This window comes from Tachysurus fulvidraco, chromosome 8, assembly GCF_022655615.1.
Source record: "Tachysurus fulvidraco isolate hzauxx_2018 chromosome 8, HZAU_PFXX_2.0, whole genome shotgun sequence".
NCBI classification, from domain to species: Eukaryota; Metazoa; Chordata; class Actinopteri; order Siluriformes; family Bagridae; genus Tachysurus; species Tachysurus fulvidraco.
Genome location: NC_062525.1, coordinates 10788721 through 10806475, shown reverse-complemented (window position 1 = coordinate 10806475; position 17755 = coordinate 10788721). Strand labels below are relative to the sequence as shown.

The 17755-nt window shown below is 36.2% G+C and overlaps 1 protein-coding gene across 1 annotated transcript in view; it reads right to left on the bottom strand.

Moving 5' to 3' along the window:
- LOC113662507 (cadherin-12) overlaps window positions 1-17755 on the bottom strand; it is a 105566-nt gene that overhangs the window by 11455 nt on the left and 76356 nt on the right. The window contains exons 7-9 of the mRNA XM_027177396.2: window positions 7547-7800; window positions 5584-5720; window positions 113-234 (exon numbers count right to left, since the gene is read on the bottom strand). Of these exons, the coding sequence (XP_027033197.2) occupies window positions 113-234; window positions 5584-5720; window positions 7547-7800 (513 nt within the window). The remainder of the gene's footprint in view (window positions 1-112; window positions 235-5583; window positions 5721-7546; window positions 7801-17755) is intronic.

Here is a 17755-nt window from a genome sequence, read left to right as displayed (position 1 = left end):
GTCGTCTTTGTGTGTGTGTGTGTGTGTGTGTGTGTGTGTGAGAGAGAGAGAGAGAGAAAGAGAGAGAGAGAGAGAGAGTTAAAAATTGAACCACATATTGCTAAACACTCACCTGTCCTACTTTGGCACCTTCACACACATAGGTCTCGTAAGGTATAGCCAACTCAGGAGAAAACTCATTGACGTCTAACACGTGAATTGTGACTGTGACTTTGCTGGTTAGGACTGGATTATCTGTAATAAACAAATAAATAAATAAATAAATAAATAAATAAATAACCAAAAAGGGAGAAAAAGCACAGAGATGGTGCTTTAGACATTGTGCTGATAATTTGAGCTTTTCCTATTATATTTTCTGTACCTATTATATTCTTATTGCTTAAATAAATGCAGTGCTTTGTTTTCAAGCACCAAATAAAATTTTTATGTAGAACAGAAAGGAGAGAAAGCTTCAGGGTCTTTAAGAAATACACCTTGAGGATTAGAATTTTGTAACATGAATTCAACACAACACACTAGTACAACATATGTATTATGTCAAGCCTTATGGTTTTCCAAAGCGGGACAGAATTTATCAACTGTATAACACTGACATCATGTGGTCATATTAAGAAACACTCATTAAAGAAGTAGAATTAAATTTACATTTTGTATTTCACATGCATGAGAAACAGAAGACCATTAAAACATCTTTATATTGGTTATTATGGATTCTTCGTGTCCCCGGTGATGCCTCCACCACTAACTAAGTCTAGTAGTTCAGGTCACTTATTTGTATGCCTATAATACCCTAATAATATGCCTCAAAGGGATGTTAAGAAACAGAGACGTTTGACCTTGTTTTGACCTTGAACATGTTTAGATCGGTTGCAAAATATAATTGGTTACAATGAGGATTATATATAAATGAAACTTTTAGTCACTTATTCTTTAGAAATTGCACTCATGAGAATCTCAATCTCAGATGGTCAGACGTATGAAAACTTAATGACTCCACCACCTACTGGTGACCCCATTGAACCCATTATTATTTTAAGAATAGCACAAAAATCAATAGGACCATGTCATTTTTCATCCATTACCCAAAACCAAGCATTTCAAGAATTGTATCCATGCGCATTAAAACGATGAAAGATCTAAACCCAGCTGTATGTTTCTTCAAGATGCATTAACCTTAACTAGTTGTCGAAATCTTCAGCTAAGAGTATAATTGATATTACTGCTATCAGTTAGCAGGGACAATTAGAGTCAATAAAACAACCAACATACAAACAAACAAAAGTTATAAATGGATAAGGTGCATAGAAACATTCTAGATATTATGCTATTTGTGGGCTTAGTAGATTTGAATAAATACCCATGAATCATTGATATCAGCTATGAATTATTCAATAACCAGAGTGAAACTAATGTCCTTATTAAAAGTCTCCTGGCAGTTTAAGGAGTCAAAAGAGCCATTAACTACCACAGACATTGCCTCATGGCAAACTGGCAACAATTCACAGGTACAAATAGTTCATATAAACAGCTCCAAAAGTTGGAGTTAGAGTTAAAGATGAGTTTAGGAAACATATTTTACAAAAATCTATTTAAATCAAATCCATTGCATTTTTGCCTTTAAATTAGTGTAGTTATTATAAACTGTGGCTGATGTGTAAATGTACATTTTAATATTAATATTAATCATTTACTTGACCTAAAAAGTGGTTTATATATAATTATTACTTAATTGAAAAATGATAAATTGATCAATGATAAATTATGTATATACAAGAATTCAATACACTATAGGTACAGATTAGATTAGATTAGATTAGATTGTCATTGTGTAAAGTACATTTGAAATGCCGTTAGCATCTGCCAGAACCAGAAGTGCACCCAGAAGTGCAAAATGGTATATTTACAATGAAGTACGAACACGATATGATCAGGAATAAAGCATTTATAATGACTTTGTTGCTAATGCCTATTACTGTACAAGCAATACTTTCTAAATGATAAATTAAATATTTACTCATGCTGAACTAATGCTTTGTAGCATGCAGTCATTAACATTTATTACAAATCACAGTAATGCATTGCTACACTACATTGTTCATCTATCACTTAATGCCCTTATTTATTTATTTATTGACAAAAACTTAGATTTAAATGAATGAAAATGAAAGTTTAAATGACATTTTCTCAAAACATGTAAATAAATCTTGCTCACACATTATTGTAGCACAAACTGTGCTGAATATAGTTTGGAGAGGCTGAAATAAATTCAATATAAGTTACGTATTTCATTGAACAAATGTCTGGTCAAAATATCTCCAGCATCCAACCCCCCCCCCCACCCCCACCCCCCACCCCGACTCCTAACCGTTAAGGAGACAGAGCTTTTCAGTGTTTTCTTAAAAGATGAAATGCTGTGCTATCAATATAAACCTAAATAACTTTTCAGACTGATTAGTGATTATATTTCAAATATTCTTCTGTCACCTATTACTTCTTAAACTGCAAGAAGATTTACATCACACTCATTATTACTATTACAACCCTTAGTAGTAGTTTCTGGAAAATCCATTGCTGTTACTACAACTTTATGATTAATAACAAAATAAAAAAATAGGAGCTTTCAGAGGTTGACAACAGGAGATAATGTCACCCAGGTGACGACATGGCTAGCACACGGAAAGCCAGGTCAAAGTGAACCCAGAAGACCTACAGTGTTAAACTTGATTACTTACAGCCATGATGTTGTTTGAATTCTGTGTGCGCGATGCAGTGGGGACATCAGTGTGGAATGAACTTTTATAGATTTGATCCGTGATATGAGTTTGTGGTGGCTAAAGGGATGGCTTAGAGAAAAAGAGATCTATACTCATCCCCTCTGGGGTCCCATATACAGCCAAGACCTTTGGCTGACCTTGATGGAGAAAAGCAATCTTCCTGGCAATACAGTGATGTGTAGAAGTGTGTGTGTGTGTGTGTGTGTGTGTGTGTGTGTGTGTGTGTGTGTGTGTGTGTTAGTGAGCACATTTATATATGTGTGTGTGTGTGTGTGTGTGTGTGTGTGTGAGTGTGTGTGTTTATGGGTGTGTGTTAGGGGTTGTGAAGACGTCGCGTCTCTGTGTCAGATCTGCTGAAGTTTGGAGCCCTGCCATTCAACCTAAAGTAAGTTATAATGAGAAACCTTTCAATGTTTCCTGTCCTGCTTATTTGATTGAAATTTCACAATGAATTTAACTACACTAAATTGTTCAAGGCCCAGCTGTGTGAAACGATAAGCCTGTCAGACAAAATGTCTTCTCTGTCTTCTGACTAAATGGAGCTATGGCCTGTGGTGTCTGGTGTGAAGCTGAATGTCAGCACACTGCCAGGATCCTGCCAGAGATCCAGACAAAGGCTGTCAACATAAAAGGTTATTGGTGCAGTTTGTCACCAGTTTGTCATTTACAGTAGATTTATGACCATTCTCTGATGGCTATAGGTTGTTTTTTCTTTAAGTCAGAAAGAAAAATATCAGGAAATTTCTTTTTAGTGAAAAACTATATTTAATTCCACGGATATTTGTGCAGAAATATTTCACTTTTATTTGTTAAGTATATGATTTTATATCTATGCTGCAAGTGTGAAAATAACATCGTTTTCATAATCCAAAAATCACATGTCATAGCCCATAGTAAGGGTTTATAGAAGACTAGAAGACAAGGCTTAGAAATGCACACATACAATAAATGAGACTTTGCAACAACACAAAGAACAGGTGAGCATAATCAAGAAACAACTGGGAAACATTCTACTGAAAAAAAAAAATGCTGAATGAAGTTAAATAACATAATAAAACATAATAAGAGTTCAGGCTTTGCACCATGCCCTGAGGATTGTGTGACTATGTACTGTAACTGTGATTTATCTGTCATTTACAATTAATTCATCAGTTGTTTTTAACTCTTGTATAGCTGTTCTCTCAAACAAACATAACAAAATAAATGATATTAACATTCCCATTGGTGGGTGAAAATAATAATAATAATAATAATAATAATAATTTACCAATGTATCAATTTAAATGTCATATAGACATAAGCACTTTGCTATTTATTTTGAGTGAATTTACTTTTTAGTTTAATTTCTTTATCCACTAGATGGTGCCGTGCTCTTAAGTGACTCATCTATGCCTAGCTCTTTGCACTTTATCACTGGGCCCGAGGTCCAGTTAAGGTTCTAAACTCAGTATGCTGCATATGGAATTAGATTGGAGTAGGAATAGATGGGAGATTTTCTAGATTTTCATAGTTGCTGCTAATATGATATTAGAGATCGTGGCCTGTTTTAAAGGTTCACAAGCTGACTAGCCTCTAATTAATGTCACGCAGCCAAATGCCCACATGTTTGCTGCATTAACGGAAACAAGGTCTCAAGAGCATGCTTCGCATTACCAGCAACAAGTGCACTATTTTAGGACACAGTGCTGACTCATCATCTCAGACAGTATCGTCAGCAGTATTATTTCTGATTTCATATTCTCTATTCTACAACATGTGTGACTGCACCTGGCTCAGGAGGAGAGAGGGAGATAAAGAGCGAGACAGAGAAAGAGAGAGAGAGAGAGAGAGAGAGAGAGAGAGAGAGAGAGAGAGAGAGAGAGAGATACAGAGATACAGAGAGAGAGAGAGAGAGCATCTGGGTATTTGCTTGCAGGATTATAAAGCACATTTAAAGTTGTGATATATGATATTTGCAAAACTAGTAACTTGGCAAATGTTTTTATTATTATTATTATTATTATTATTAATACTACTACTACTACTACTACTAATAATAATAATAATAATAATAATAATAATAATAATAATATAGTTGATTTTATTAGCATTATTCATCTTACTAATCTTAATAAAATTAAATCAACATACATTTTTAAATTTGGGACTATGGCTCAGTCGGTGGTGCTATTTAATGTGAGCCCTGGGATTACATTAATTCTGTAAAATTCTCTCTTTACTATCAGTTCCTACTAACGACTGATATTATCGATGTGAGCTTCCAACACTGAATGAACAAGTCTCACTGCAACAGAGAACCAGAGTTTTACAGACTTGTTCATCTCCCAACAGCTCTACAAATTAGCATTAGCTAACTGTAATTAGCATATCGGCAGCATGACGTACAGTAAGACATTAACTTTAATGGGGTCACGAGAATTTTCTGGTTTTCTAAATACAATCTAAATCCATTTCTATACAGTATGCATTTAATTTTGCTAGCCTTAAATCATTAAGGCTACATTTAGCACTGTGGTTTTAAAAGATGTAACAAGGTGTTAAAAATGGTTTGGTAATTACCACTTGATCGCTGTCTAGGAAGACCATTTAAGAGATATTACCTTGCATAACTAATTAAATTGGAGAATAAAAACGCTTTAATCAGCTAACAGCTGAAGGTCGTAGAAAGGAAATGAGCATGTTGTTAAACTGATAAGGTCAAAGCAACAAGACAGACACTTTAACAATGAAACCCATTCAAAGGAGACATAATATTTCAGCTCATTGTTTATTACTTTGAGACCATTTGGGGAAAAGTAAGCATACTTACTAACTTTAGTTGCCACAACAGTAATGTTATGTCGGACTCTGGTCTCCCTGTCCAGAAGCTCGTTAGTGGAGATTGTTCCTATTACAGGGTCAATGTCAAAGAAGCTATCCAGGTCACTTTTCCAGTCAATAGAATACCTACAGGGATAAAGTAAAAAAAACTTCAATTACTAATAACTGTACAGATTCTATAGGATTCACATTACTGACAAACCTAAATGCATAACATTCGGCCATAATTTCCAGCTTGATCATTAAAAAAAGATGCTTCATCCATGAATGAAGCATCGAATGGCTATGGCTGGGAGATGCTATATTAGAGTATGTTACATAGTAAATTGTACAATGCTTCTGGTTCACCAAGTTGAAATTTCAATTCCATTCCAAACTGGGATGTTTCATTGTTTGTATCACTCGGCTTTGTCTGTGTTGAGCATTTAAAATTCTTCTGAAAAAAACATCTAGATCCAGTCTCCCTTAAATTATTACAATGTGTTATTACAGTAATGATAGTAGGTAGTAGATCTTCAGTGCACATGCCAAATTAGATTTTTTTCATGATTCTGACCAAAAATAAATATAAAAGTTCAGATTTTTTAAATCCAAGAAAGCATGTCAAAGGATAATGAGGGAAGCCAGTTTCATCAGATGCACCTTTAACAGGAATTTATAAATCATTGTGAGCTATAGCTACCCATATAGCTAGACAACAGTCAGTGTGGCTTCTTCAAGATCTTTTTCATTTATGGAGTAAATATAAACTAAAATTGTTTGAAATTTCTTCAGCAATATTATTGTGAAAATACTAAAAACTTCTATATTACCAGAAGACAGTATGCAATCATTCATGTACATAACATAGACATCTATTTTGCATAGCTGTGCTGCTGAATCTGTCCAAACCAATATGGTAATTGGAAATCATTAGCATAGAAGTACAAGATTTCGCTTGCTGATTACTTGTCCAATTAAGGGGGAACAATAAGTTATGGGTTGTTTCTAAGGTTTTCTCAAAAACTGGTGCATGTTTGTATGGTGTTCATCCTTGCATTAGAAGATATATACTACATGTAGGTCACAAGGAGCTAAAATTTAAAATCTGCACTGGATGCACATGATCCTCATGAGATGGAGACTTTCGGAGAGAAAATAATCTGCATTAAAATGAGAAAAGCTTTCCTATGAATATGTTCAAAACTCCTAGCTGAAATAGAAAAAAGGTTGAAAAGTGTTGAAGTTAGCAAAGGATGCTTTTGCTATTTTCTTCTTTCAGGCATTATGTACTTTCCATATAGAGTTCTAAGGCATGACTTTTAAAAGCTGTTCCATACACAAGGGTGCATTCAATGGCATTGTTTAGTGGTGAGTGAGTGCAGCACCAGAGAACAATGCTAGCAGTTTTTAAATAATTCAACATGGACAAAAAGTAAATGTATATATTGAAGCAACTCCTGCAGAAGGAGTTATTTGTTTGGCCATCAGAGCATTGGAGCCATCACATAGCACTTATACTGTGGTCACGACTATCAGGAGGAAAAAAATTCTATTAACCTGGAGTGAGAAATAAAGGAATGAGGAGAGAGGGCAGTCTAGTCTCTTACAAAGAAATACAGATGGATTACTCTGAAAAAACTATGTGAGTGATTTTCCCGACACAGTCAGGATCTATTTGTCTTATTAGAGGAAACCGTCACGAAAATCATTACAAAGTTCTTCTGACTTATTAACTTTATCCTGCCACGAACCATTTCCATTCAGATGGGTGTGGTCTCTACTGTCGAACGACACAAGGGTTTACTGAATGATTTAATGAGCATGGAAATGATTTACATCGATTGCTATAGCCTATCAAATCACAAGATCTCAGATCAGCTGGTCAGTGGTAGACTGTGCTGTTAGCTAATGGAGTCCCAACACGTTAAGTATTTCACAATCCTATGTGTGTTTTCAGATACTGTACATACCTGACCAAGCTATTTCCTGCATCCAAATCCTGAGCAGTCACTGCTCCAATAATGGTGCCTGCTGGTGTGTCCTCATAAACATCCATTGTGTAGTATGGTTTACTGAAAACAGGAGGCTCATCCACATCCAGAACATTAATCTTGACAGTTGCTGTGTCTTTAAATGGACCAAAACTGTGAAACCGTGGGTCCAAGTGTGCATTTGATGCTTCAACTGTGAAGGTATAGGCCTTCTTTGTCTCATAGTCTAAAGGCTGTGGAAAAACAAAAACAAATAAATAAATAATCTAGCATATGACTCATATTAATGCAGGCAATTCTTTTTTCCTTCTGAGTGTATTCAATGAACCGTAAGTGAATATCTAAGTACTAGTTACTGTATCAAGCTAGTGTTCATAGACATCATGTAAATTTGTGTGTTTATTGGTGCGTTATAGGCAGTGTTGCCAGGTGTGTGCCAGAAATTAGATATATTTAAACTAATAGCATACTGTATTGATTCTCATAGCCAATTTTTAACTCAGATTAAAAATATGACAATATACTTTAAGAACCTTCATAAAATGATTTAAAATAATATTTATTTTATTACTGCTTGTCAATTTGTCAGTCAAATCTGGCAACCCTGTCAGAGTACTTTCACCCGCAGTATTCTGATGTAATCAAATTCCCAATTTCATACATCAAACATGGCTTACAGTACAGTATGTTTCTGATTATTAAAATAGTACGGAAAATGTAAAAAGTCTAAACTTTTAATTGTCAGTTTTATATGCCATAACTTTCTGAAAACACCTTCAGTATCATTAAAACCATTTAATAAAATCATATGTAAACCAGTTAAATATCTTTCACACTGCTTACTTGTTCTGTCATAAGTCGCTATTTAACGAGAGCTTCATTTATTTCATTTATGAACATATTATCTTTGCACTGAACTTGCATTGCCCAGTCTTACTTTACTTCCAGTCTCAGTCTTTCTGACAGCTTTATGGGTGAACATTTTAACCACTTCACATCAGCGCCACTTCACTTCACACAGAGGGCATCTAGTTTGCATGATGAGCTACAGCAGTTGTAAATTGAAAAAAAAAATTCAGCTGCACTAAAACTGTATGCGTGGCTTTGGCAAGCATCTATCTCTATCTATCTATCTGTCTGTCTGTCTGTCTGTCTGTCTGTCTGTCTGTCTGTCTGTCTGTCTATCTACTTGTTGTATTAATAAATCTTGCACTACAATGAGTCTATGTACATCAGTGTTAACCAGATAATATCATCCATAAGTCAATTGTATAAACCAATGTGAATTTAGTTAATAGAATATAATATTGTTTAAGAAACTAAAAAGATAAAGACTCTTTGAAAGCCAATAGAGTGGGTCATATCTTTGGCTACAAGGAGATATAAGCGAACTTGTGATGCTCGAGATCACCCTGAGAATATCCTGAGAGTTTCCTGACATCAATTACTGTTTCTCTGAACATTCTTTGGTAGGGTACACACTTGTTTGAGAAATCCCACAGCATTTATCACAAAGGTCAAAGAAACCTATACACACACACACACACACACACACACACACACACACACACACACACACACACACACAGTATTCACACACACACATACACACACACACACACACACACACACACTCACCAAGTCAACAAAAGGTGTTGGGAAGATCATTCTCCAAATTTGATTGTTGCAAAAATAGCAGTTGTGTGTATGCAATGTCATTGAAATGTAAAGTTTAGAATGAGTTTCAAAGTCTCCATTTAAAGTTTATGAACAACTTTACTCCCTAACACGGAGTATGTGCATTATCATGGAAATTTAAAACTGGGAATGTGCTGATAATTACCTTTTCAAAGTAAGAACTACAGCTGGAACTGTTTCAATGTAATATACTGTACACTGGCTTGTCCACTTTTCAAATATGGAAAGCAAGGCAATATCACATTATGTATCATGCTCCTTGGCAGTGTGCTGAAAACTGCTCAATCGGTATGTTTTGACTAAAGTCATATGGCAGTCCAGAATGAATATTCCCTCATTTATCAGGTGAATGAGATTCCAATAAGCCACGACATTTTTCTGGACTGCTGATGGGTTGCCTTAAGGAGAAATTGGGAAATCAATATGCTGTGGTGATGATGGTGGGAAGGGAGGAAGGGAGAAAGATCCTCCATTCTGCTTCTGACCACTCTTCAGCAGTAGATGTGCAAGCTGATTAAATGTCAGAAGAATCTGTCGAATTATTGAGGGTTGTGAGGGCAAGCCAAGCAAGAGTGTCAAGTGCATCATTGCCCTTTTAGCATGTGCAACTGCCCAAATCACAGCCATATCCCTAGTTAATTATTCTGCAGAGAGATATGTAGATATGGAGAGAGAGAGAGAGAGAGAGAGAGAGAGAGAGAGAGAGTTTGAGACAGCAAGAGGCAGAAAGAAGATGCCATGATATTGAGCTGATGGATGAAATTTTATAGGTAATTTGAGCATTTGCGCATCTGAGCATGGAGCGACAGATGCAGTAAGATGTTTGTGCTGGTTCTCTAAGGCTGTGTCTTGTACAAAATAACTTTAAGGACAAAAATGGTATGCGAACCTTTAATTAGACTTTATGCACCATGCAACATAAAAAAAACCCACTTAGCCAACCTCATACATATGCATTTAAGGGAAGGTCAACTCTAAAAAGGTGGGGAAAAGGAGAGTACAACTAATTACATATTTACTTCGATAGACAATTAGCGGATGGCTTGGCATGTGTGTGTAATTTTATCAAGCATATCATCATAAGAAGTTATTACCATAATTATAATTTAACAAAGAAAGTTGTAACTTGTTATCTTTATTCTGTACATCATTTCATTTAAACCAATTCTAAAGTCATTCACAGACATAAACACTTCATTAATACAGGATCTTGCTTTTTAAACTTTTCATTGTCTCTTTGGTGCAAGGGTTTTTGACAGCATTGCAGTTAATATTTTATGCTTTTAAACAACAATTTGATCTTTACACACAGCGTGTTTAGTAGGCAGTTGGAGTATATAGCACATGCAAAGTTTTTTTATGAATCTGTGTAGTTAATATAAACTACACCATGTATTTGCTAGTTCTATAATATTTACTTGTCAACATATACAGTATAATTAGTTAATTGGAGTCTTATCAATGCAGTGAATACAGGTCAAATAAATGTTCTTTTTGCCCACACTTCCAGTACCTCACACACTGTACATACAGTACATTTGAATACAAGTCATTAAAACACCTTTGTTTGAAAGAACACTCCCTTCTACCAATACAGTGTGTTTACTTGACCAACCCCTATTTTCATATTGTGTTTTCTATGTAGTGAATGACATGACACTAAATAGTTGATTCATAATAGGCTTTTCACCATATTTATCTATTTATGTATTTAAAGATACAGGGGAGGTTAGGAAGAGAGAGACTGCTCAAACTTTACCAAAGCGAGACACTTTGAATTCAGGACTTCACACTCAAAAACGTCTTTGATATGATAATGAGATCTCTCATTGCACCCGCCGTAGAAGCCAGCAAAGACATTCACAGATCTTCACCCACTGCATCAACACCAGCTGTGCAAATTGAATAATTGTCTATGTAAGGCCTGAATCAAAGAATCATGAACATATGTGCTTATTGCTAAATAAGTCATCTTTTGGTTCTGTGTGCTGACACAAATATGAGATTATCATATACTTTATGATGAACAATCCAGTGAAACAGTTCAATTACTTTAATCCTATAAGAACTGCAATCCCCAGGCTGTCAATATGGATCATTTACTTCAATCAAAAACCTACTGTATAAATCTGCTACATTTAAGAGTATCCAGCCCTTTCGTTCAGGGATTATGCTGGTGTTTTTGTATAGATAAGTCTGTACTACTCACCATCTAACAAATAAATGCTCTTTCAAAAGCTTTCATGGAGATTTGGAATTCACATTTTATGCACTTTGTATTTACAATTATAGTGCACGAGGTTGTTTACTGAGTAATAAAGCTCATTAGATTGTATAATAATATCCGTAGAGAATAGCCTGTTCAACTGTACCGTTTTTTAAAGTAAACAATGATTACTTTATAGATTACTTCATCTGTACCTTAAAACTTTCATTTCTGTGTAATATTCATTTGATGGTAGCCTAGAAAATATGATAGAATGACATAGCACACAAAGCAATTGGCCCTTTTAAAATATGTTTGTTTTGTTGTTTTTATATTATTTTAACCATGATTACTATGGCATATATGGTTACTTTCATTTAACCATGATGCTTTTAAACAATTTCAATAGATCTGAGACTGTTGCAGTTAGGAGTGTATTGTAGGAATTCTGTGTCTGTCCTGCCTCACACTACCATCTTTTGCTACCTTTAGCAGTCTGAGAGAAATAGTTTCTTCTTACAGTTGATACAAGTGTTTTCCAAGATGGATGGATGGATGGAAGGATGGAAGGGTGAAATATTGGTTGCCTGCCAGACCACTAGATGGCCGGCTGACAGGTCTCCTGGTTTCATGTGTTGCAACCTGTGTCTTGTCAATGTTTGATAAGGTTTGTTCTATATGTCTGTCCAGGTCTCGAGAGTGGGGTGAGTCATTGTTCATTGTTGTGTGTTGATTGTATGTCATGTGCGCTCCATGTTAATTTCGCCAGGATTATGTTAGTAATGTTCATTTATGCCAAGATTTCCATGTTAGTCACAGTGTCATGTATTTTTTCATGTTCTATGTAATTAGATAACCAATGTTTTATGTAATAAAAGTATTGAAGCTCACTGGAATCTCACATTTGGGACTGGAACTTTCTCTGCGCCCTCACCTTACAGCAATATGAATTGTTTATATGTTGTGTACATGCTTTGACCCTTATGGATGCCCATGTCCACGAGCTGTGATGAATAACATAAGTGAATTTATTTTCTGATAAGTGTTGCTGTTCAGAAATTCATACATTTGTGGTCAATGTCTATTGTGGTGTCTATTCGTCAGACAGAACACATATCTTGCAATAATGCATCTCTAGTTCCTGCATGTACATGTATTATACAAAAAATATAACAGTAGGGTTAAGTGAAAACTTGTTTTTGTCATCTACATGCCAAAGCATGTCTATTAGTCTTTTCTTTTGGTGTAGCTCCTGGTTCATTTGGTTGTTTTTTTACAAGAATGCTCACACTGTGGAGACCCATCTGCTTCTCCCTGGTGTTTTCCTCTTTTGGAAACCAAAAAAAGGATGCTGCATTTTTAATACGGCCTGGATTTGTTTTTGTTGAGTGCGCTATTACAATAGCTCAAATGCTTTTTGGGCTGTCTATTTTTTCTTTTGCTTTCTTTCTTCTTACGTTCCCTCTAGAGTGAATGAACAAATGGATTAAAAACAAGCACAAGGATGCATTAAGTGGAAGCATGCTCAGCTTCCTATGGAGGTCCCCAGGGCATCAATGGCACCTTTTGTGCAGTACTGCGTGTGGGCAGCATGTGCTTGTGTCTGCTATATCAAACACCTGAGACAATTGCTGGAAAGCCTTTCTTAGATTTTGAAGCAAAATCCCAATGATTACTTTTCACTGTTTTAGTGTCATTAAAAAAAAAAGTATGCTTTAGGAAATAATGACACCAGAAAATCTATACCCTAAAACACATTAAACATGGTTAAATTGTAATGTTTGCTTCAAGCTTACTGATGTTAATGCTAATTTGTTTGTTTTTATTTCCATAACAACTCTGGCATCGCTTAACTGGAAACGTATGGCATACAGGTCATGTTTCAATATTACAACTAAAAATAAAAGCACTTCTTTCTTCACTCACCAATTTGCAGTGATGTCCATTAGATGTCCAGATTGCAATGCTGCTATACAGAGTTATAGTATAGGCCAGGGGTCGGCATCCTTAAACACTCAAAGAGCCATTTGGACCCGTTTCCCACAGAAAAAAAAAACACAGGGAGCCACAAAACCCATTTGACAAAAATAAAATATATATATATGCGCGGTGTTATCTTCATTTTAGATGTCAAATGGGTTTTGTGGCTCCTATATACACTATATATACTATATACACTGCATATATATATTGTTTACCTTTATGGAAAGTGTAGAGAAAACTGTAGTGTGTTGCATTTATGAAATCAATGAACTGCTACCGAATGAACTGTAAACGAAATTTTATTTCTGCAGGCAAACAAAAATATTTTGAACAGTTTGAACTACCTACCTAAGTAAAAAGACGCTGGGTTGAAGGTGTGTGCCCCCCCCCCCCCCATTTTTTTCATTGGTTGGGTTAAATCTTTCCCGGATAGTGCTATTTTCTGATTGGCTATTGTGTAGGCTCTTTTTTGAGTGGCTGATAAGTGTCAGGCTCGACTAATAACTTCAGGGGAGACGAGCTTGATTCCTGCGCGGTTCCAGACAGCGGTGCGGACTGATACGTTTTGGGCGCTGCAGCTTATTAAATATATGATAAATAGTCAAAAAGTTTTTCTGCATGAGAAATACGATGTGTGGTGGGAGAGCGTGACAAAAGACCCAAATGTGTGACAGCCCTGTATGACATCAAAATTTTAACTTGCCGGCTGCAGCAAACCAAAAACGCGTCTGCTTCTGTGACGGATTTCACAAGTCGCCAGTTATGACGCATATTTTGAGCGACAAAATAATTAAACACGGTTTATTTTAATGTTACAAGAGCATCATAATCTTAGCATTTAGAATTACTTTTTTTTAAACTAACTAACTAAAATAAAATAAATTTGTATTAAATTTTTATTTTCCAAATCAGGGAGCTGCAGCAGAGGGATGAAAGAGCCACTTGCGTCTCCGGAGCCGCGGGTTGCCGACCCCTGGTATAGGCAAAGACTCGGCTCAGCTAATTAGTGAAATACCCCAATCAGGCGTAACTGGGTTTCCCCCCCAAAAAAATAACTAAAAAAATGATGGTAATACTCGCAAAGATGTAAAAGTGCTGTTTATTTTACAGTGTCAAGAGGTGAATACCGACCCAACACTAAGTACAAAAGTAACAAAGGAGTGAAACTGTGAAAAACAAAAGAAAAAAATATATAAATGTATATAACAAGTCCACAACTTTAAGACAGACAAAAAAAATAAATAAATTGTGAGCCAAAGAAGAAAAAGCCTGATCACCCATAGTTTTTAGCCGTGTTGTTTGGACAGTTAGATGACCAGCTTCAGTAGAGCGTAGAGCATGTGTAGAAATGTAGGGGGTTAACAGCTCACACAAATATTGAAGGGCCAAATTATTCAAGGCCTTATAAGTGAGAATGAGAATTTTAAAATTAATACAAAAACTAACAGGAAGCCAGTGCAATTTTTCCAGGAGAGGTGTGATGTTCTCCCTTGCACTGGTCCTATTCAGAATTCTAGCAGCTGAATTTTGTACCAACAGTAATTTACTTAGGGTAGCTTAGGAACTCCAGCCATCAAAGCATTACAGTAATCGATATGTGAAAAAACAAAAGTGTTGATTAACTTTTCAGCCACAGAGAAAATCAACATGGTTGTTAATGTTTCTGAGACAAATGTTAAATTGGCATCAAATACCACCCCCAATTTTTTTAGTTTAGTTTGGAATTGTAAAGCTAAGCAATCCACACTTAACGTTATGGACTCTGCTTTATGCAACTGATGAGGTGAACCAATAAGCATCACTTCAGTCTTGTAACTGTTCAGACAAAGAAAATTTTCAGACATCCATTTCTTAATCTCAGTAAAACATTGAGAAAGTAAAGACACAGGCATATTGATATTTGGTTTTGAATGTATATAGATCTGAGTGTCATCGGCATAAATGTAATAGTTAAGACCAAGTGATCTTAAAAGCTTGCCAAATAGAAAAATGTAAATACTAAAAAATAATGGGTCCAAAACTGATCCCTGAGGAACACCAGATTGCACTACACCGACCTCAGACTTGCAGTCACCCATCACAACAAACTGCTTATGATCAGAGAGGTAGGACTTAAACCACTTTAATGCAGAATCAGAAACTCCAATGATAGTCTCTAAGCAGGTGATTAAAATTGAGTGATTTATAGTGTCAAAAGCGGCCCTAAGATCAAGATGAATCAGTATGGATAGACGGCCAGAATCAGAAGCCATGAACAAGTCATTACAATGGACTATGGTGTCCGGAACCACCACTTGCAGCCACTTGCAACATTCACAGCAACCCAAGCAAACTGTTTCCTTGTGCTTTATTCTTCAGAAACCTAACCCATGCCAAGGCCATGGTTGGAAACCCAGAGCTATTGTCCTTCAAGGAAGCACATGAGCAGTGGTGACAACATTTATCACCATAAACTTTGTCATGGACCTCAGAAAATTTCCATGGATATATGGTAGTCCTGGTTATCTTTGACTGGTTCTCAAAGGCCTTCAGATTGGTGCCTCTCTATAGGCTGCCAACAGCGATGGACAATACCAAAGGTCTACTTCACTACATTTTCCACAACTATGGTCTTCCAGAGGACATTGTGTCAGACAGAGGTACCAAATTAACCACTCCTGTTTGGAAAGCACTCTGTGAAAAACTGGACATCAACATAACTCTCACATCCAGCGCCCAACAGTCTTATTGCAGCCAAGAATTGCAGCTCTAGAGCAAGTTCCTCCCATAGGCCAAATTCCACAGAAATTCCTCACTCACTCCTTCATGGATTTCATGTCATTTCAATGTGCTTGGATAACAACCACCCTAGTCAGGGGACCTGTCTATTGTACCAGCCATGGATGATTGGGTTAGATGCAGTCAAGCCGTATGAAACATGCACCTCCAGAGGTCCGACATGCGCCACTGGAGCGGCATACAGTATGACACCAATGTCTACGGGTCAACTGCCGGTGATGCCCACACCTTCCGTTACAGCCACAGAAGATACCTTTGAAGAAACCACTTTCACTAGACATCGATGACTCCCCCGCCTACCTGGTTCACCCCATCTTGGACTCCCGACAGAGAAGATCCCAAATATAATACCTAATAAACTGGCAGGGATATGACCCAAAGGGAGATCCTGGATGAGCGCACATGACATCCAAATCCTGTCACTCACTATGGAGATCCACAGATTGCACCCTGACAAACCGTTCAGAGACACTGGAACAGGCCTGTAGAACATCTGGAGTTGTTCCTAGAACTAGTGCCAAAAGGAGTCCTTGCCCAAATATTGATGCATTTCTAGGTTACTTCTGGGATTTGCATACTTAAAATATGTATTCACACTATTCTCTGTGCCAAGTATTTTGAGTTCCGGGTACACACCGAGACATTCTTTGTATTCTAATGCTTGTTTGCCTGTTTGCCTGACTCATTAGATTTACTTGCCTTCTCTATTAAGTTCCACAACTGGATTCTGGTCATCCTTTTGCTGGCTCATCATTACAGAATGCACATGCTTATATGTGTATGTTTATGTGTATACATACAGTACATACATACATACAGGAAACCAGTATATAAAGGCTTCATATAAACATAGAGTCTGTCACCTTAAATAAAAAGTGGATTTAACAGACAGATAGTAAGGAGGGGTAAATTATGGTGTTGTTTCCTGTCTGAATCTGTAGTGTGTATGCTACCTTATTATAGAAACAGTTGTACTAAACAGAAATACACAATTGTGCTTTTAAAAAATGTGTTAAATAGTGACTAACTACTTGGTTGAGCAGTCAAATGTGTAATTACTCCTACACTGTCACATGTGCCAAAACATGCAGAGGCATACACTTTCAATGCTGAAGGTTTTATCACTAAGACTTAAAATATCCTTTTAAAAGATATGCACCAATATTCCATTTTGCACCTACGTACTGTTCTTTTAACATATTCAGAGTAAAATGTCAGCGTAATCTCACCTTTTCTCTCATTGTTTTGCATAAATATGAGTCTGCTTTCTTTGAGCTCACTTTTTAAGAACAAATCACTCACTCCTACTTTGTTCAAAGGAACAGCCTTATTGCTACCGTGAACTAAGTATAAACACAACTCTGTTTTCTTATTTTCTTCTTATTTTCTTATTTTTCAGGCTATATGTATATTCTTCTTCAAGCTCATGGGGAATCTTTAGGTAAGGCTTAATTATAAATATAGAAAAAGTTGTTGCTGCAGGTAAGCATTTGTCCAAAAGTGGCAAGTCCCAAAACTTAACT